Source organism: Alternaria ethzedia (genome assembly GCF_023757985.1).
Source record: "Alternaria ethzedia strain BMP 0044 chromosome Unknown scaffold_38, whole genome shotgun sequence".
In the NCBI taxonomy this organism is placed as follows: Eukaryota; Fungi; Ascomycota; class Dothideomycetes; order Pleosporales; family Pleosporaceae; genus Alternaria; species Alternaria ethzedia.
The window spans coordinates 219,913-239,873 of record NW_026056231.1 but is presented as its reverse complement, the minus strand read 5'-3'; the positions used below and the strand labels follow the sequence as shown (position 1 = coordinate 239,873).

At 54.2% G+C, this 19,961-nt stretch overlaps 6 protein-coding genes across 6 annotated transcripts; 2 read left to right on the top strand and 4 right to left on the bottom strand.

The window, feature by feature from the left end:
* Window positions 1-1,237: 1,237 nt before the first annotated feature.
* Window positions 1,238-3,166, bottom strand: J4E87_009758 (uncharacterized protein; the record flags this gene model as incomplete). The annotated part of the gene is made up of 2 exons (XM_049381332.1): window positions 1,238-1,446; window positions 1,501-3,166. 2 exons carry the CDS (start codon window positions 3,164-3,166, stop codon window positions 1,238-1,240), a joined length of 1,875 nt encoding a protein of 624 aa, XP_049228999.1.
* A 615-nt stretch (window positions 3,167-3,781) lies between these two features.
* J4E87_009757 (uncharacterized protein) lies at window positions 3,782-6,119 on the top strand (the record flags this gene model as incomplete). The annotated part of the gene is made up of 6 exons (XM_049381331.1): window positions 3,782-3,854; window positions 3,907-4,031; window positions 4,082-4,983; window positions 5,031-5,366; window positions 5,413-6,043; window positions 6,093-6,119. The coding sequence occupies 6 exons, from the start codon at window positions 3,782-3,784 to the stop codon at window positions 6,117-6,119; spliced, it is 2,094 nt and encodes a 697-aa protein (XP_049228998.1).
* A 675-nt stretch (window positions 6,120-6,794) lies between these two features.
* On the top strand, window positions 6,795-7,580 carry J4E87_009756 (uncharacterized protein; the record flags this gene model as incomplete). Its single annotated transcript, XM_049381330.1, has 1 exon — window positions 6,795-7,580. The coding sequence occupies one exon, from the start codon at window positions 6,795-6,797 to the stop codon at window positions 7,578-7,580; it is 786 nt and encodes a 261-aa protein (XP_049228997.1).
* A 1,766-nt stretch (window positions 7,581-9,346) lies between these two features.
* J4E87_009755 (uncharacterized protein) lies at window positions 9,347-14,024 on the bottom strand (the record flags this gene model as incomplete). Its single annotated transcript, XM_049381329.1, has 5 exons — window positions 9,347-10,030; window positions 10,099-10,341; window positions 10,835-11,848; window positions 11,898-13,633; window positions 13,700-14,024. 5 exons carry the CDS (start codon window positions 14,022-14,024, stop codon window positions 9,347-9,349), a joined length of 4,002 nt encoding a protein of 1,333 aa, XP_049228996.1.
* A 655-nt stretch (window positions 14,025-14,679) lies between these two features.
* Window positions 14,680-17,163, bottom strand: J4E87_009754 (uncharacterized protein; the record flags this gene model as incomplete). The annotated part of the gene is made up of 3 exons (XM_049381328.1): window positions 14,680-15,077; window positions 15,127-16,294; window positions 16,357-17,163. 3 exons carry the CDS (start codon window positions 17,161-17,163, stop codon window positions 14,680-14,682), a joined length of 2,373 nt encoding a protein of 790 aa, XP_049228995.1.
* Window positions 17,164-18,486: 1,323 nt separating this feature from the next.
* Window positions 18,487-19,804, bottom strand: J4E87_009753 (uncharacterized protein; the record flags this gene model as incomplete). Its single annotated transcript, XM_049381327.1, has 2 exons — window positions 18,487-18,955; window positions 19,008-19,804. 2 exons carry the CDS (start codon window positions 19,802-19,804, stop codon window positions 18,487-18,489), a joined length of 1,266 nt encoding a protein of 421 aa, XP_049228994.1.
* Window positions 19,805-19,961: the final 157 nt, after the last annotated feature.

Sequence of the window (19,961 nt, the reverse complement as noted above, 5' to 3'; positions counted from 1 at the left end):
CGTGAAGACAACTAGTGCCGTATACGTCTACCGCATCTTCCCACTACAAATTGATGACATTGATAACCCTGCTGCAATGGATAAGGTCCGCTGCAGCATCGTCGTTCCAAGAGGCGGCCAAGCTACGGAAGTTAATCTATGATAGATTAGAAGGGCGTGGGATGCGCACTGCAGCGTCGATAAGACAAGACCGTTTAGCAGGGCCATAGGACACACACGCCGCAGGTACCCGAGCATGACCGTATAGTGCGCTCCCGGCACTAATCATGGCTCCGGCTCGTGTTGCGTTCTGTAGAAAATCTTGGCTATTATCAATACTCTCATCCAGCTAGGAGTATACATTATGTTCGAAACTGTATAGTTGTCAAGTGATAATACCGTGTATGCAGCAAACAGGACACAGATTCCAGCAACTCCTGGTACTGATGTGCAATCCACTGATAGCAACAGCAAGGAACGCAAACCACGACCTAGACCTTCCCTCTCCCATTCGACACTCCACTTCGGGCGTACGGAAACAGGGTCGTCCAAACAAACTTTCCAGAGGCGTTTATGCATGTCAGAACTCCAGATCGTGCGTTTCTGTAATATACACTGCAGTATCTCATCGAAATCGAAAGGAAGCACATCATCCATCTCATTTGCATTGTGTCGTACGGAATAACTATAAGTTGTGTGACCACCAACACGCTGTTCGTTGCATTCATCCAAGACCTTCCTGTTTCGCATTACCAGTGCCAGAATAGCCGAATGAGCCGGAAAAGAGAACGCCAAACGCCAAATTGAACTCCGAGAAAAAATCTGGAAAGGTGTAACATTATTGTGGATGGGCTGGAAGACGCGAGGAAGTAAGGAAATGCAAATGGTTCATGCAGCATCGGGAAAGGGAGACGGATGAGAATAATGGGTGCCCGCTCAGGACCAGACACCTTCTAGAGCACCGGGATGCACATCCAGTCGGGAGAGATGCAACGGCCCGAAGCCGCGCCTGCTTGCGTATAAGCCGGGCCAGCTATATCACGCAGGAAGCATCCGGACATGTATGCACGGCACGGTACGTCTCTCCCCGCCACTGGGCACACGGCAAGCAGGCTATAAAGTACGCCCCGCATGGCAGCACAGCAACTACTGCAGACCCCTCGTGTCTTCTGCAGCGCATCTGCGACGGCTTGTACAGGATGAGGAGGGGAGGGGCCGGCGCGAGCGATCGATCCTCGTGGGAACACGACGTTGTAGGCTAAAAGCCTGCAGCACTAGCTTTCCTGTATTCCTGAAAGTTGCTAGCAATGGTTGGGTCTTCTTGGCTGCGCAGCTCTTCCTCCCAGCGCTCTTCTTCTTGCGCGTGGGCGGCTTCGAAGGCGGCGGATTGGCCGCGGTGGAAGTACAGGGGTGCGCGTTTGAGGAGGGCGACGTCTTGCGTGACGAGGATGTGCTTGACGCTTGAGCCTGGGGGGTTTGTTAGTCAGCTCAATCTATTGTCGAGGCAGGAGGTAAGCTTACCGGGTGTCTCATATTTGGCTTGCAAGAGAAGCTGGTCGACGACGTGTCGTAGCCCGCGAGCGCCTGTGCCCATCCTACTTGCTTTCCGCGCGATTTCGCGAAGCGCGCCGTTTGTGAAGCGTAGCTCGATGTTCCTGAGGTACGATTTGTGCTCTTCTTGTCTTATTAGGCTGTCTTTGGGCTCGGTGAGAACGCGGACAAGAGCTTCTTCGTCCAGACCTGCTACTGCGCAGACGGTGGGTATGCGGCCTATGAGTTCGGGTATCATGCCAAACTTCTGCAAATCTGCTGGTTGCACATGGTCAAGTACATTGACCTTCTCTTCCCGTTGAATCTGTCTAACACCAAACGGGTTCGGGACCTCGTTCTTTGGCGGTACGAAGAAGGGTGAGTCTTTCTTGAAGGACTCAGCTTCCACACCTGTCAGCATAACACCATCGGCGGCGGCATGTGCGTTCGATGACCGTATCGACGCCCCAAAACCCATACTGCCCTTGGACTTCCTGTCCAGGATGATCTTGTGTAGGCTTGAAAAGGCGCCAGTGCATATGAAGAGGATGTTGTCAGTTCGGATATTGAAGACCTCGCCTTTGTTTCCGCCTGGCCCCGGAGGCTGAGGGCCACCGGGCATTCCACCAGGCCTGTTGGCGCTCTTCTCTGGCTTGGCTTGTACTTGCACAGTTGTGCCCTCGATGATCTTGAGCAGCGCCTGCTGAACACCTTCGCCGCCGACATCCTTGCCGTATGACATCTTGGACCCTGCAATCTTGTCGATCTCGTCTAGGACAATGATACCGTGTTCGGTTGCGTCGATGTCGTAGTTGGCAGCCGAGAAAAGACGAGCTACGCAAGATTCCACGTCATCGCCAATGTATCCTGCCTGTGTAAAGGTAGTGCAGTCCGACATGGAGATGGGCAGACCCAGTGTCTTAGCCAGTGTCTTGCACATCAACGTCTTTCCTACACCAGTTGGCCCGAGTATGAGCACATTGGACTTTTCTATCTGCAGCTGGTGCTCGCTGGTATCGAGTAAGGAGTCGGGGTCTGAGGAGGTGGACGAGGCTGGTTTGTAGGCAGGTGCCTCGCCGTAGGGTAGAGGGTCACTGTGACTGTGCAGTTCCACGGTGGACTGCTGGCCGGGGAACTCGTCTGCTCTGCTGCTCAGCGCCCGCATCATAAGAGGATGACGGTTGAAGTCGTCGATGATTGGATCAATATGAGATTTGGGGCTACCTTCTACAGGATGTCTGTACACGGATGCTCGCCTCTGCGCCTGCGCTTCGAGTCTAGCCTGCTCATGGTGTTGTCTCTTGATCTCCTGGATGCGGAGATGGTGCTCGTGGACAGCCACGCTCAAGACTATCTTTGCGCGATCCTGATCGACGACGAATTGGTCGAGGTGCTGCCTCAGCACTTTGGGCGTGATGTGGCCTGCGCCCACATTGCTGGTGTTGCCCAGTGGACCGCGCGTCGGCTGATCAGGCTCATAGAAAGACGAGAAGCCCTGGCCGCTGAAGTCGGAGCGATTGAATCTGGACGACTTGCGCGTGTGCGACTGGGACAAGGGCGCGCGGCGCGAGATGCTATAGAGGGCGAGGTAGGACGCGCGGGCCTGGGGCGAGACGGCAGCGGGAAGCGCCCTCCGGATCGTCTTGGACAGCAGCATCGTGGGAGAGGAAGCGCAGGAGGAATCACACTACAAACGCAAAGGCATCGAGGGCATCACGGGGACTTTAATACACAGTCGCGATGGCGCCGGCTGCGCTCGAGGCTTGGAAGTAACCGTGGTTGAGCCGCCGTGAGCTCCCCACGTTAGGCCAGAGATGCGGGGGAAGCTCTGTCCCCACGGTTCCCGATGCCGATAAGGGCCTTTGCCGCCGACGCGTGACCAGCGTGCTACTATCAGGTAGTCTACAACACCATGTAGTCGGCAAAGCGCCTCAGGGTCCGCTTCAATGGCATTTTAAACGCGGCTGTCGGTTCCTAGCTCCGAATGAATTGTAGCGCAAATCCTTCCGACCGCACCCCAGCAGAGATACGCTGTTGGGACGTGGCGCGGGCGCGATGCCCGTTACAGCGTGCTCGGAGCTATGACGTTGATTGTTGGGTTGGCAACAACTTTTGGTTGAGCGCTGCTCTCAGCATCGGGTTAGAGACCCCGCAAATTCGTGATCGTCTCTGCAATTCATCTGGCAGGCCGTCGCTGTGAAACCTGCATCCTCCCGCTGCCATATACTCTGGTAGCAAACCTCACAGCTCCTCCCACCTACCATCCCACACCATGGAGCTCAACAAGGCTTCCGCGAACTCGGCCCTGAGCGACGCCCCGGGGCAGGTCCCCAACGATGGCACTGGTATGTATTGATGCCCAAATTATCTTATCAATTGACTGACCAATTCGTCCAGGCATCATTCAGATGGATGGCTACCTTGAGCCCTTCAAGGACGCGCTGAAGAGCCGCTTCTCCAAGGCCCAGAAGTGGATCAAGACCATTGACGAGACTGAGGGCGGTCTTGAGAAGTTCTCGCGGGCAAGCATCCCAACCGCCTTGGCAAGAGCGGTGTAGCTGACTGCGCCCAGGGTTACGAGAAGTTCGGCTTCAATGTCCAGTCCAACGGCGACGTCGTCTACCGCGAATGGGCCCCGAATGCCCTCCGCGCCTACCTCATTGGTGACTTCAATGGCTGGGACCGCGATGCGACGCCCATGACCAAGAACGATTTCGGCGTCTTCGAGGTGACGATCCCTGGCCAGAACGGTCAGCCCACTATTCCCCACGACTCCAAGATCAAGGTCTCTTTCGTCGTCCCCAACGACCATGCGCGCCAGGAGCGCCTCCCCGCCTGGATCACCCGAGTGACCCAAGACCTCAACGTCTCCCCCGTATACGATGCCCGCTTCTGGAACCCTCCCCAGAAGTACGTCTGGAAGAACCAGCGGCCGCCCAAGCCCCAGAGCGCGCGTATCTACGAAGCCCACGTTGGTATCTCCTCCCCCGAGCCCAAGGTAGCGACCTACAAGGAGTTCACCCGCGACATCCTCCCTCGTATCAAGCACCTGGGATACAACACTATACAATTGATGGCCGTCATGGAGCATGCGTACTACGCCAGTTTCGGATACCAGATCAACAGCTTCTTCGCTGCGAGCAGCCGCTACGGCTTCCCAGACGACCTGAAGGAGCTCATTGATACTGCGCACGGAATGGGCATTACTGTCTTGCTGGACATGGTGCACAGTCACGCATCTAAGAACGTGCTTGACGGTCTCAACATGTTCGACGGCAGTGACCACCTCTACTTCCACGAGGGCGCCAAGGGACGACACGAGCTGTGGGACAGCAGGCTGTTCAACTACGGGTCCCATGAAGTCATGCGCTTCTTGCTCAGCAACCTGCGCTTCTGGATGGAGGAGTACCGCTTCGACGGGTTCCGATTCGACGGAGTTACCAGCATGCTATACACCCACCACGGCATCGGAACGTGAGTATCCATTTACTTTCACTGCTAGCAAAGACTAACACTCCCAGGGGCTTCTCGGGCGGTTACCACGAATACTTCGGTCCTTCGGTCGATGAGGAGGCAGTCGTGTACCTCATGATTGCCAACGAGTTACTGCACATACTCTACCCCGACTCCATCACAATTGCCGAAGACGTTTCCGGTATGCCTGGTCTTTGCGTGTCGCTCTCGTTAGGCGGAATAGGATTCGACTACCGATTAGCCATGGCTGTACCCGACCTCTACATCAAGTGGTTGAAGGAGAAGCAGGACATTGACTGGGACATGGGCGCACTCGTCTTCACCTTGACAAACCGAAGGCATGGCGAGAAGACCATTGCCTATGCGGAGAGTCACGATCAAGCGTATGTTAACATATGGGGTTTAACAATCAGTACTGACATATCCTAGGCTGGTCGGAGACAAGACTCTGCTCTTCTGGCTTTGCGACGCGCAAATGTACACCAACATGTCGGTCCTTTCGGAGCTCACCCCAGTCATCAACCGCGGTTTGTCGCTGCACAAGCTGATCCGACTGATCACACACGGTTTGGGAGGTGAGGGTTATTTGAACTTTGAGGGTAACGAGTTCGGTCACCCTGAGTGGCTCGACTTCCCTCGCGAAGGCAACAACAACAGCTTTCACTACGCCCGCCGCCAATTCAACCTCCCAGACGACGAGCTCCTCCGCTACAGGTTCCTCAACGAGTTCGACAGCAAGATGCAGTGGACTGAGGAGAAGTACGGATGGCTCCACTCGCCTCAGGCCTATGTCAGTCTCAAGCACGAGGGCGACAAGGTCATTGTATTTGAGCGCGCTGGACTATTGTGGATCTTCAACTTCCATCCCCAGGAGAGCTTCACTGACTACCGTGTTGGCGTCGAGCAGGAGGGTACTTACCGTATCGTTCTGAGTACCGACAACAAGGCGTTCGGTGGCCATGGTAACGTGGATGAGACAACTAGGTTCTTCACCACACCATTTGCCTGGAACGAGAGGAAGAACTTCCTGCAGGCGTACATCCCTAGCAGGACTGCTATCGTAAGTGAGCCTCTTCATGAATCTGTGACACGTGCTAACCAATCAACAGGTGCTGGCGCTCGAGAGCACTTTGTAGGAAGTATGACCGATGTCTAAGAGGCATGGTGATGGATGTTAAATTGAAGGGTCAACATACCCAGCGAAATGATCGTGCCGCATAGTATGAATAGCGATTTATGTCTCGATAGATTAATAGAAGACATCTGCCGATCAAATTATGCCATTGCACTATTCCAATAGGTGACAATTATATGTTTTGGCTATCACTTGCGCTTGGAGCATTATAGTCGCGCCCCCGGGTCATGTACCAACAGACACATCAGCGGATACCCCCAGGCTATGTTTTGACAAACGGGCAAATTTGGATATATCGAGACCCAATCTCTGTCATATAAATTGCAATTAATTCTGCTAATTCTCATATAGCAAAAACCTGCAGGTTCGAGTGGAGTGATAAGCGTCTTTACGTCTTGAAACAAGCCATAACATCCTTCCGAAGTATTGTTATATTTTTGCCCTTTGTTCGAAATCAGCTTGTGACTACCTTTTAATTAAGGTAGCTAGTATCTTTTTGCCTACGAAAGGTGTGGGTGTCATGTGAAGTGGAAGTGAAGGTGAAAAGTGAAGGTGAAGCCGGATTGAGAAGTCTGGACGCTCACCAATTCTATGAAAATCCTTGCAGCCTACAACTTTTTCTCTACTACCACCAACACCTCAATACTCTACTACATCACAAAGCATCATCATCACGATGGAGTACCAGTATCCCCCTTCCGCTGGCACCAGCAAGACCATCACCATGCGCCTCCCCACGGGGATCTACTACGCCACCATCCGCCCCACCATGAAAGAGGGCAACGACATCTACGCTGCGCTTCGCGGAGCTCTCGTGGGCAAGATTGGTCCACTCTTCAACATCATTGTGTGGCACCCGACCGCCAAGCAGAAAGTCCGCTTGGACTATAAACACCTTCACCCCAACATCGCATACCGCATCGAAACGACCCTCAAGGGCCGTCAGCAAGGTCCCGGCATTTCGGCCTCCGGCGCCTACAAAAAGGTGCAGAGGCATCTTGAGGCCATCTGCGGGCACTGGAAGCTGTCTGAAGGCAGTGAAATTCTGCCTGAGAAGATCGCTCCTCACGATGATGAAGGCAATTTGGTGTTTCCTGCAAATTGGCCTGCACGTTTCGCCGATGAGGTCCGCAAACTGAGCGGCCACAGTGTCGATAGACACGAAGTCGCCATGGGCTTCCTGGTCGCAGCCGTGGAGGCTAGACGACAGCGAGAAGGCGACATGGGGCCAGCGACGAGCGGAGACTGCAGGACTGCGATGGCCTGGCTGGCTACAAATACCGCAGACCAGGCGTACGCGCACCTACCAGAGGAGGTAGCGGCTACACAGATGTTCGCGGGTGGCCTAGCGGAGGCGGTACAGCAGGCTCTGGAGCAGACAGAGGGCGAGGGAGCGGCAGTTGGATCGGCGTACGAGGAGGCTGGCAGATTCAACATCGGTACACATTTCCGATCTGCTTGAGCATTGGGGACCGGGACGGTAGACACATAGTTGCTGAGTTTTGCATTCTGAACGTGCTGACAATATGAACGTTCTTCATTCCAAGCCCAAGTTTCCTGTCTCCTTCGCAAGATCATGAATACTTTTCAAGGCCTTACAGATACCCTTGTGAATCGGCCAGTCCCGCTTCTGATGCTCAACGCTACAGTACCTTGACGTCTTACACTGCGAACATGGCTTTAGCCCCTCGGACTTGCCACACACCTCGCAGCTACGCGCCATACTGGGGCCCTTACAGAAAATCTTGTGATTCGGCCAGTCCCGCTCCTCATGCTCAGCACTGCAATACATCGCCCACTTAATCCCACACTTCGAACATGGCCTTGACCCCTCGAATTTGCCACACACCTTGCAGGCGTGCTCTGCGTCATACTTCATTTGATCCGCTCTGAAGACTTTCATAAGTTCGCTAGCCCCCTCTACACATTTTTTTGTACCACAAGTTGGCACGATGCCAATGACAACAAACGGTTCCGGGGTGTGGAGTTGGGAGACGCAGAAAGTCTTTCCGTATCTTGTCGGGGCTTCTTTGCAGACTAAGCATTTTGGACCACTCCTTGTGTTGAACTCGTCCTGATGTTTTGCGATGATTGGAGGCATGGCTTCTCCGAACTCGCGCTCGTATGTTGGGGGTGGGCTCGAGTGCATCTCTGGGGGAATAATGAGAGATGCGGGAATATCGCAGTAAAAGTCCCAGGGTTTCACTTCTTGGAAGCTTAGAGGCGTGCAGTGCATACGTACGGTGCGCATTCCTGGTTTGGGTTGCGCTGTGCTCTTTGCTTTGTCTTTTCCCTGGCTCTGCTTGCTCGACGAGGCGCTGCTACTTGGCTGACTGGGCCCAGATTGCTGTTTTCCCTTACTCGGTTCAGTTTTCTTGTTCTTTTGCTGCGCTGGAGCCGTGTTGGGGGTAGACGTCGAGGTGCTTGATGTTCCGTTTTCTTCCTCGTCAAGGAGCTTCCAAGCCTGGCAGGTTTCCTCCAAGTACTCTTTCGCGAACTTCAGGTCTTCGCAAATACGCTTATGTTTCTTCCAATCAGCCTTTTGATGCTCTCTACTGCAATATCTCGTCACCCTACATCTGGCACATCTCATTGCTCCATCCTTCCGCCCGCAGTGGCAGGGAGTGCCATTAGATATTTTGCTTTGGAGATGAGCTGTGGTCATTTCGATCATCGCTTCGTGTGCTGCGATCACTTTTGTCTTACAGGACCGGCTTCCGCAAGTGGCATAAACGTTTATCCTGATTTGCTGAGCATCGACATGTAGCAGGCACTCCGGCCTGAAAAGCAAATCGGTAGCCTTCGAGCTGCAAAACATACACGGATGTCTGGAAACTGTCTGTTTACACTGAGGCCGATGCTTGGATTCGATGTCCAAGAGTGTGGAACGAAGCTGGGCTTTGTATTCGGGCGTCTCTCGAACCTCCAATGGTGCCCCCAATAGATCGGTGGGCACGCTCGCAGCGCCGTCCCAGGAGGGAATGTTCATGACATCTTGACTCCCCCGGTAATTGATATGGAGTAAGATATTTTGAGTAGCCATGATTGAAGGTTGAAGGTGGATGAGAAGGTAAAGTGAAGCACTTCAGAATTGAGAGGTTATGATCAACGCACTGACCAGCATTGATGCGCTTGCTAGCCACCCCTCATGTGCAGACCATTCTAGAAGGATCGTAACAGATCAATTGATCGGTCTAAATACAGAGGTTGATATTTTTCAGTCTAACCTCAACCTCTCGCCCTAGCCTTCAATCTCAACGTTCCACTATCCTCTTCCCCACTATCCTTACTCAACTGTGCCTCAATCAGTCTCCCAATATTCCCTCCACCCTGCATCACACCCCCTCTCAGCAGCTCTGTAATAACGCGTCCTCTAACGACCGTCTCTTCAACCACACCCTCAACATTCTCAGGTCCTATGCGCCCGTACCAGATGCCCGAGCCCTTCAATGCATTACCCTCCATATTGGGAGGTAGGTACATGATGACGTTGCCCGCATACTTGTGCCCACCGATATGACTGATCAGCCCTACATCTGCGTCTATACCCCTCCGCTGAAATTCAGAGCGAAAAGAGGATTGTAGCAATGGCCCGAGAATACCACAGCGCTGATCGCGGCCACCGTGGCCGCATATCAGGATCGTGGGTTTGGTGATGCTTTCCGCCTTTGGTAGTTCGGTCGCTTTCGACTCGTCGCGAAGGAGATGAGACTTTTGCTCAGCAGAGAGACCATCGTGCATGGAATGGAGATTCCGAGCCTTTAGATATGCGGTCGCGAAGTTGGAGAAGGCTTCGGGAGTATGAGGGATATCTGGTATGCGTTTAAAGCTCGGGAATAGCAATGCCGTTGTCGCGCCTGCCTTTTCACTTTTCGGTAAAGAGGAAGCAGTGATGAGAACGTTCGTGAATGGCTATATGATGCAGCAACGCGTCAGCTTTCCAAGTATCATAGAATGACCGTACTGGGAAACAGACCTACATCAAACCCGGGACCGCCTTTTCCAATCACACCTTTGAGCCCTTTTACAAACTCCCCGGTCTCGCCCTCCTCCTGCTCGATGTTGCTGACCCAGTCTTCCTTCCCGGTACAGAATATGACCTGTTCAGAGTAGGCCGCCATAGTGTTCAACAGTGGTGTCTTGCGATCAATGTCTAGATCGGGAGGCGTTGCCGCGCACTCGCAGCTCGGTGACGGACATGTTTGCGTGTACGGTATCGCGGTCTGGAAGCGCGTCCGGATCGTGGAGAAAGAGCGAAAGGCGCGTGGTACAACAGCCCGAGAGATTCGGGTGAAGGACATGTTGCGAAGTTGGCGTGCGAGATTCTTGGGGGCGATGTGGAAATTGTATGGGCGTCTCGGAAAGCATTCCGCGATGATGACGCGAAGTCGGGGTATTACAGTACACTAGCGCGGGCTCGGAGTTTGGTGCACACCGAAGGTCACAGGCAATTGAAGATTCAGAAGACGACATGTGGTCGGCAACATAATTGATGATTTTAGAGGGTCTCCTCAATATACGTGTTTGAAGTGCACCTGACTTATCCCAGAGTTAACCCCTATCATGTCTCCAGCCATGCATCCCGCCGCTCAAACGCCCGCTCAAAAGGCCACCGCCGCTGTCTCCACCACCGAAACCTCCAGGGCTACCAAAGCCACCGCTCCGACGATTACCACTACCACCGTTGAGTAGCTTGTCGAACTGCTCAATACTTACTATTGCACGTTGCTGTACGTCGTTGTCTGCATCGCGACCCAGCTGCTTAGCGCCTTCCTCGAAGCCCAGTTGGCGAAGGGTGATGGCACGTTCACGCGTAGCGGCTTCATCGGTATGATCTTCTATCCACACCAGATTATGCAGCATCCAGGACAATGCGACGCGGATGTCGCGACGAGGGTGAGTGAAAAGCTGAAGAACATGCTGCATGAGAGTGGTCTGCGAGATGAGAAGAGAGCGGTGCTGAGGCCGACCATTGGCGAGATGCACAAGAATATACACTGCGGCCAGAATGAGTTCGGGGGCGGGATAGGTAGCCCAATTTGGCTGTGCCGGGGTGTTTGTGGAAGAGGAAAAGGGTGTGCGGTGGCTAGTGCTTGGCCAGTAGCTTGGGGCTGTAGCACTGGGTTGAGCTTGTGACATCGTCTTTGGCCGGATCTTAGCATCGAGAATTTCGAAGAACCGACTGTGGCCAAAGGTCTTGAGCAAGTGGTCGATCATCTCACCGGAAGCTTTGTCTTCTGAAACAAAGTTTCGGATGAAGTCCAACGCTTGTTCTTGTATACGGATATCGTCGCGCTCGCCGTTAAGCCGGTTGTCCTGTTCGTCGTTCTTGATCTGTTGTAACCGATCTCGAATGTTAGTTGCACTTGTATACCGTGAACCAGGACGTTGATGCCGTCGCATAGACGGTATACTTTCGGTCATGGCGTCATCATCCTCTTCGGATGACGGCTCTTCGTCCACATCCATATGGGGCTCGTCAACCGCATTGAGAATATCGACTTGCTCTCCTGCTGCGTTGGGTGTACCCATAGCTGGCTTGGATGGTTCTCCATTGAGTACTTGTACGAGCCAGCCAACACCGAGCTCCTCAAGGCATTGTATCTTCATGGCATGTGGTAAGCCTAGGCACAAGTGCTTGAGCGCCCAAAGGCTACCGAAACGAAGGTCGAAGTTTGCTGATCTACATTGTTCGCAGAGCGTTCCCAGTACTCCAGACTCGACGATCTCCTAGTAAATACATTAGCATGAAAAACGGCACAATGAGCATTGTACTCACAGTTCGCATAGGTGACACGTCAAGCACCAAGTTGGTGATGACCTCCGTAGCAGCAATCTGCACCTTGACGTTCGGATGCGTTAAGAGCTCGAAGATCGGCTGTGCAACCCCGTGATCGATCAAGCTGGTCCTCAGCACACTGACAGACCTGGAAAGCGATCGTATGACTTTACACGCAGCAATGAGCACCGAATCTGGGTTGCCGTCCTTCGCTGAAGAAGACGCGCCCTGCTCGTTGCTTTCACGGTAAGGAACCAAGGCTTCGATGATGTGGGTTGCAGCGCCCATCTCAATGACCATCTTTCTCAATGCATCTTGGTCTCCTGCTATCGCCGCCAGAGCCAGTAGCACACTCTCTCGATACCTGAACGCGTGCAATACATCGGCGCTTAGTCCAAGTCTGCCCAGTGTGGAAGATGCAGGGTCAATATCTGGGTCTTTCACTTCGTGAGATGACGATCGTGGTTGCCAGAGAGGTTTTGAAGATGTAGCCGGCACATCGAACGACTTCTTGAGAATCTGAATGAGGGTCGGTAGGGTTCGATTATGAACGGCCGCTGTTTGAAGAGTCTTATTTCCCGTAATCAGCTCAGCAAGCACAACTGGCGAGCGTTCCAACACGAATCGCATCTCATCTCTTGAAGCAGGGCTTAGAGTATTAGCTCTTTTCGCTTGCTCTGATGTCGGACTTGAATCTTCGATCATCTTCTCAACGAGGGGAATGATGAGATACGAGAAGTGGCGCTCTCGTGATGTCTTGGAAGGATCGTTCAAAGGCCATCGCTCGCCGAATTTCTTCAGCAGTGCTAGCATCCCACAAGCAGACAGACGTTCTCGGCCTTCACCGCGGCGGGCAACGTATATAAGCCATATGAAGAGCGGTGACTCGGATTCGTCAGTGATCACACTCCGACTTGAGTTCTGCTGCAGCGAGTCCATACTCGGTAGTCGAGAATAGTTATCCCCAGTGACAGAGCCGTACGCACCAAGCGCCGGCCATTGTTTGATGTACGGATCTGATTTGCTCGCCATCGTCTGTACCCGTGGTATTAGCTTATCCCACGATGCCGCTTGTGTACTTCCATCTGATACATTCCGCTCCTTTGGCCACCCAAAAAGCTGCTGTATTGAGTGTGAATACAGGAAACGTGCGGTATAGTAATGCGAATCCTTAATGATGACCGAAAGTGCTTCCATGATGTCTGACAAACGAATCCGATCTGTCGGCGTCGAGGCCGATTTCTGAACACTGTTCGAGCCGTCACCTCCTGTTGTCGTTGCCTGACCATTGGATTGCCTCCACTCGGTTGCGGGGATACGATCGTCCATGGCAGCGACAGCAGCGAGCTTGTCAGCTAGGAGATCCAGCACTCCCGCATCTACTAGCATCTTCTTCTGATTATCTTCTACGCACGTCTTCGTGATGAGCCGAATCGTCGAGTCAATCTGTTGGTAGGCCTTCATCGTGCCTGCCGGTTGCGCCAGTATCTCGGCCAAGCTGTCGATGACAGGCCTGGTGTATATCGATTCGTTGACGGTAAAGGCGAGAGACGATCGGGAGGACGATTCGGAATGGTCGAGCCAGGGCTTTTCTTGGTTGACTGCATCGACGATCTGGTTGAGAGTTTTGAGAGTCGTGGTAACGAGTTTCGCAGGCGTCTCGCTGGGTCGTAGCGCTTCAAGCAGGGGAGGTAGTACGTGACCTGCCAGAAGCGGAGCGACGAACGCTGGTCCGCCTGTATGTCTCAAATATCAGCCAACATGTTCCTTCACAGTAGTATCGGTTCGCGATGCGCGCTCACCATTCGCAAGGCTACCGGCAACGAGCGTGGCCTGGAACCTCAACTCATCCTCGGCCGTCCACTCCTCGGCGCTCTTTCTGGACTCATTGAAGAGCCCAGAGCTGTGTCCATTGGTGACGTTTCTCCTCCTCTTCCCACCCTTCCTAGCTTCCGCCCGTAGCAAGCCCGCCAGTGGTTTCACAACACCATGTGTCACTGCCAGTTCCTTCCTCTGCTCGTGTCCGACAATCTCATTCTTCAGATTCTGAAGCGCGGCGAGCTGTGCCTCGGGCGTGCTCGGACTCGCAAGCTCGCTGAGCGCGGGAGGAATCGTTGACCGGCCCATGGCGTAGACGGAGAGCGAGCTGGTTTTCGGTAATGGGCGTGTGCTACAACCGACTGGCGCAGATTAACGGTCGTCGTGCAGCCTCATGCGAAGAGGTTCAGTGCTGGGCGCACAAGCGTGTGGCAATGACGAACGGCGCAATGGAAGCGTCCCAGGGAAACTGCGGCTTGAGAGGCTGGAGGATCGTAGGAAGGCGCAATAGAGAACTGTACCACTGTTCATGCGGCAAGTAAGCGCTAATTCAAAACAGTCGTCAGTCGCGATGAGAAGTTTGCAAAGTAAGTCATGCTTCGCCGGGTGGTCGCGAGGGAACTTTGATGATGCACAAAGCCGCCCGCGCTCCATCGCGTTGGCGCAAACGTCAGAGTCGCGCGATAACACTTTGGTTATCGCCACGTGATCGACCCTTCATGCGAAGTCGGTCCAAGGTTTCCATGTCCGAACAGAGCAAATGCGTACATTCATAACGTGTTACATAATCATGACCTTGACTCCCATGAGTACCGTTACAGTCGTGACACGCATCCCAAAATCCCTTCCCGATGCCACCGTCCCGCCGCCAAGACAAAAGAGAATCGTGTAGCCATCAATACAAAAGGGTGCCGAAGCAGACCCAGAAAGATGCAAATGCATAACCCTCAGAAGATTCTTCTCTTCATCCATATCCATAAACCTCGGTATCGTTCTCCTTCACGACACCCCCCTCAGTAAGTATGACAACAGCCACACATGCCGCGTACGCCTCCCGAATCGCACAAGCCATGCACGTCTCCTTGATGTTTGCCACAATAGCACTATGCCCATGATGCGCGCACCATGCTCTTGCGAAAACCTCGTTATCACTCACACCCAGAGCCTCTATAACGAGTACATTGGTAACTTGCTCGTGCGCGCTCTTTTGCTTCTCGTTCATGAGTGTGAGGGCTTTCTTGCCAGGAGAGGATTTGGATGACGTGGGACGGGGTATGCGACCGGACTGGGTGCCCCAATCATGGATGTCGACGAGGCCGTCGTCAATCTTTATGGCTTTATAACTAAAGTCGTAGAAAAGCACTGATGAATGTTAGCATGTGACAAGCTTTTGTCGAGAAATAATCCGTACCATGAGGGCCCTGGTGGCAGGGGAAGGCATTGATAAAGTCGACATTGTATCGCAACTTCATCACCCAGCTCTCACCACCACATGCAAATGAAATACCAGCATCGAACAGTATTGGAGGACCAGCAGCATGTCTGGTTCCTTCCGGACGCTCCTTAACGGGGATGAAGCGAAGCTTCTCCATACGTATGAGGTCTGTGACATCTTCGGTGTCTGGCATAGGAACCTCGTAGTCGTCCACGGGATACATGTCGTCTGGCGCGCCCAAGGGATTGCTGCGCTGATCCATAGACTCTACGTCGATGGAGACAAGCATGGGATCCGGAGACTCGTGCTGTCTGACCTTCACGCACTCTGTCCGCTTGAGATCCGGGGTGTAGATGCATGGTCCAATCCAGCCGGCAATCTGTTTCACCCCGCGTGCAGCACCCAGTACTTTGCCAACAATAGACTGTGATGACCAGTACGTGTTCGCTCGGTATTGGAATCCAGATGCAGGGTGCACATGAGTCAGGTACTTTAGAGCATCCCCGGTGTCTCGGTCACAGTCTATCAAGCTGTTCATGATGAGCCACGGAAGTGTCCGACCTGGCAAGATAATCCCCGAAAACCAGGACATGGCATCCGCGGACCGATCCTCGAGCGCTTTCTCCTTGAGGTCCTGCTCGTCTAGAACATACTCAACCTCATCCATGTTCGGCCATTTGAGCGTTGCCGCAAAGAGCCTCAAGGCTTCGATCTGTCTGCTCTTGCTCCTCAGATCGAAGCTAAAAGTGCTCTGGGTGGATGATGTACGCGTCTTCGTAATCTCCATGTTCTCGAGCCACCGTTGAGCCACCGCTAGGTCCCATGTGATGATGGCTGGGAGCTGCAGGATGAGCTTCCGCTTGGACTTGTCTGTATGGTGCTTGGAGTGTATTCGAAGGTAGAGTTCCACTGACAGTAGCAGTTGGTGGAAGAAGTCTTGCTTCCGCTGCGGATCGGGAGAATCGAACCACTTCGCCACAACCTGGTTCTTGGGGTGTGAGAAATCTACCCATTTTGGGTTGCTGAGTACTGTGATGAGATCTGTGATCTGCTGGTCGATCCGAACATGGCGGCGCTCTTCGTCAAATCGCTCCGGGTCTTCGATCAGTGTACCGTATAGGTAGCGATATAAGTCCTCAGGATCCTGCGAATACAATAGTTAGGATCATTCGAACCAAAGCACCCCGAGCACGACTGTTGACTGACATCTTCATTGAGGCCGCTCTCTAGGGTCTGTAACCGGTCCAGAATCTGAAGGAGCCTGATCTTCCGTGGCTTGACCTCGCTCGCGAATTGTGTGGGAGGCTGACTGGTCCTCCACTTGCTGACCCAGTTGTTCAAAGTTGTGGTTCCTGCACTCTTGCCAAACGCGTACGCCATGCAAGGGTACTCGTGAGCCAGCCACGGAAACTGGCTATCAGACGCACCCGTCATGTTGAGCGAAATGTCCCGGTATGCCTCCTGTTGGAAAGATGCGCGGTCCGTTCGACTCTGATGCTCAGCCTCCATGACCGCATAGAAGCGATCGTAGCCCGCTGGTGCGTTCGCTATCGCATCGCAATATCCCTTGAACGACGACGCACCGGCACATATGAGTTCCTCTGCCTGGTCAGGTTCCAGCGCATCCTCCGACGTGTATCCTTTCGGCGGCCATCGTCTTGACTTGCGGAAGTCCTCGAGCGGGGTGGGCTGGGAGTAGGATTCGGAGCGACGATGCGGAATGAGAGTCTGGTAAGGGACCATGTGGGCGTCTCCTCCGCTAGACAGCGGTCTTGCAGGGTTTGGCTCGGAGCCGTGTCTGGTTATGCGTGTGCGCGTGACTACGGGCGACGTTCGCGTTCTTGGGTGCTTTCCCACCTGCAGTTGCTGGAACCCATTTGTGAGTTGCGGGAAGGGCTCGGGGAACGCGTACGGGAGGGCAGACGGCGCTGGCGGTGCCTCGGGGCGAGGCGCGCTCCAAGGACTGTCGTACTGGTGTTTGATACCATCCCAGCGGGTGTATTCCGAGTTCATCTCTTACGCATAGCACTCTGTGTTGGAGAATTACCTGAACCTCTGGTGGCAGTTAGTGAGTTGTCAATTACAGAGTGATCAAGCAGCATGGCGGAACTATCGACGAGCAACTTGAGCACGTGCGAAGGTTTCAGACAAGCCAGGGAAGTAAAGCCAGAGCTGGCGAGGAACACAGAGCGCTCGATTGGGTCCGTGGGCTCTTGTGACATATACACACTCACCCTCATAGTACTATAGTCGCGCTACTGCCGCCGCCGGAGGAGTAAGACGCGTCTGCCGCGGGTCGGGGTGGAGATCACGTCTGGATCGCGAGGTGCTCGGGGTAGCGCCGGCACACGATTGCTCTAATGTGACCTCGTAAAGACAGACGCGTGGAGAGTGTAGTGGGGGTGGAGAATGAAGGACGGAGGGTTTCAAGTCAGGTCATGTTCAACTCTTGGGTCAGGGTCACCACTACCTAAGCCGACATCGTTGATCAAGGTCGCGTGTAGCATACTTCGGCTCTCCCTGCGCCGTGGCATTTGCAGGAACCTCCGTCGTCGCAGCAAAGGAGCGCGATAGCACCAAGAGCTACGCCATAGGGGTGGAGTGTTAGCCTCACTCTGCGGCACCCGTGCGTCTTAGGACTGGGGTATGCTAGCACCGCATTCTACTCGTCCACGTTACTCACGATGCATGCTCTTAGCGGCTTGACCGTGGTGCGTCTGCCAGAACACCATTCACGAGATAGTGGCATGCATTTTGAAATGGTTTGATGATTTCATTTTGCTGATACTTTTCAAGTAATACTTGCTATTCAACTTTCTCACTCGCCTCGTGCATCCTGCGCTCGTCGTCTACTAAACAAGCGGTCACACGAGGCAATGTTCTGCTTCATCCCTAGCTGTTCTGTTGCTCTGAAGCATGCCTTAGGCTTTTGTTAGCCACGAGAGGCGTCACTGTGACGGACCGTGCTGGTGGCATCGAAAAGATGCCTATGAGCGTGCTCGCTGATGGCACGAGCCTGAGATGATGTAGTGATGTGCTTCCGGCAGCTCGATAAGATCCCCCGTTGGAGGAGAGGCTGTAGGTGATAACTCCTGCCGAGTCATGTTCGCCAGCTCATCGACATCCAACCAGCCGTCTTCCCAGCCTTCCATACAAGGGCGGCCACGGTTTGGCTTGACAATAGGAACAGATAAGATAACCAACAACGTCGTCTTCGCGAACTCATGATTGCGACCAAAGCTATCGAGGTAGAGACGCTAACGGCATTTGGGAACGTTTCATGAGCTGGCTTGACATCGTCGCATGATGCTGCTCAGCGCTCAAGAGCTTTCATCATTATGTGCCTGATTGATTGGTGTGTATCCCTGTCGCTGATCCCGTAGGCGTGGATACGTGGTTTGAGTTGGCCGTCGGCCCTGATTCCGGTTCCTTCTCTATAACGTATCCTGCGCCACGATCGACCAGACCTTTGTAGTAATCTACGAGTACTTCCGGCTTTGGGACAATGCGCCATTCGAGCCTCCGCAGAAACTCCAGCTCGAGTAGCGCCAATTCACGGACACTGACGCCGCCGACCCTTGCATATAGGCTGTTGGTCCAAAAGCTGTCGCTAAGGCCTTTAGCCGCGACTGTCGCAGCAGTTATGAGGAATCGATGCACGGTGAGGCTGCTGATTGTGAAGGCGGGGTACATGGCGCACAGCTTGTCGACGTAGAAGACCATGGAGAGGAGAATAGGCGGAGACAGTGTAGCGTGCACTATGAGGCGGGAGAGATAGTCTCGTACTGAGATGCCCGGCGGGGCTCTGGTGATCAATGTCAGCGAACACTGCTTCAGTCAGTCTTGGACGGACGCACCTGGAGTGGAATCGTGTAAGTGTGCCGTCGCGCAGCGGATAGCCGTCGTTGAGCCGCACCAATTCCATAAGCATGTCGGAGATGAGCACACCGAGGTCTTTGACGTCGCATGTCTCATACTGAAGGGGCATGACCTTGACGCCTGGCTCCTCGGGCCTCGCTCGCTTGGCTGGCGAGGCAGGAACCTGCAAGACAGTGCTTTGCTCTTTCTGCACCCCGGCTGGCTCTACTTCCGCATGCGTGCTCTCGTGCGACATGCGGCGACCCTGAGGTTGCACATTGTTCGCGGGCGCGATGGGCTGCGGACTTACCCGCACTTGGGGCTCGGGGGGCTCCGTGACGACAGGCGCGGCGGAGGTGTCCCCCCGCGGTGCAGGCACAGTGGCAGGAGCGCTGGAAGACGTCGGGTCGGCCGTTTTCTGGTCCTGGTCCCGGTCCTGATCGAGGGTGGAGATATCGAGAGCGATGTCGGCGCTCGTGCGGTTGCTGGGCTGCGGCCGGTAAGTCGGGGGAAACCCAGACGGCGAGTACTGGGTGCCCGAGTCAACGTATCCTCTCTTGCGGCTCTGGGGCGAGGGCGCAAACGTCGGGACTGGCGAGGGCGCCGAGAAGGCGGGCTTTGGGGTGGGCGGCGCGTCGAATCGCCGTGAGGCTACCGTGGTCACGGCAAAGCGGGGCGAGTGGGCGCTGGAGGAAGCCGATGTGCGTCGCGAGGCATGGTACGGGCGGTGGGTGGGCGTGTGGAAGGTCGTGTTCGGCGAGGGCGGTTGCGAGATTGTGGGTGAGGAAGTGATCATGTCGTTGTGCCGGGCTGGGGGTCCTAGGGTGGAGGAAGATGGCAAGATCGGGCAACCGCGGTGCAAATCATAGTCAGGCCTGAGGACGGTCACGGAACTGTTGGCAGGAACGTGGGGAAGGGAGGAACCATCGGCGAGGCTTCATCTGGCGTCGAGT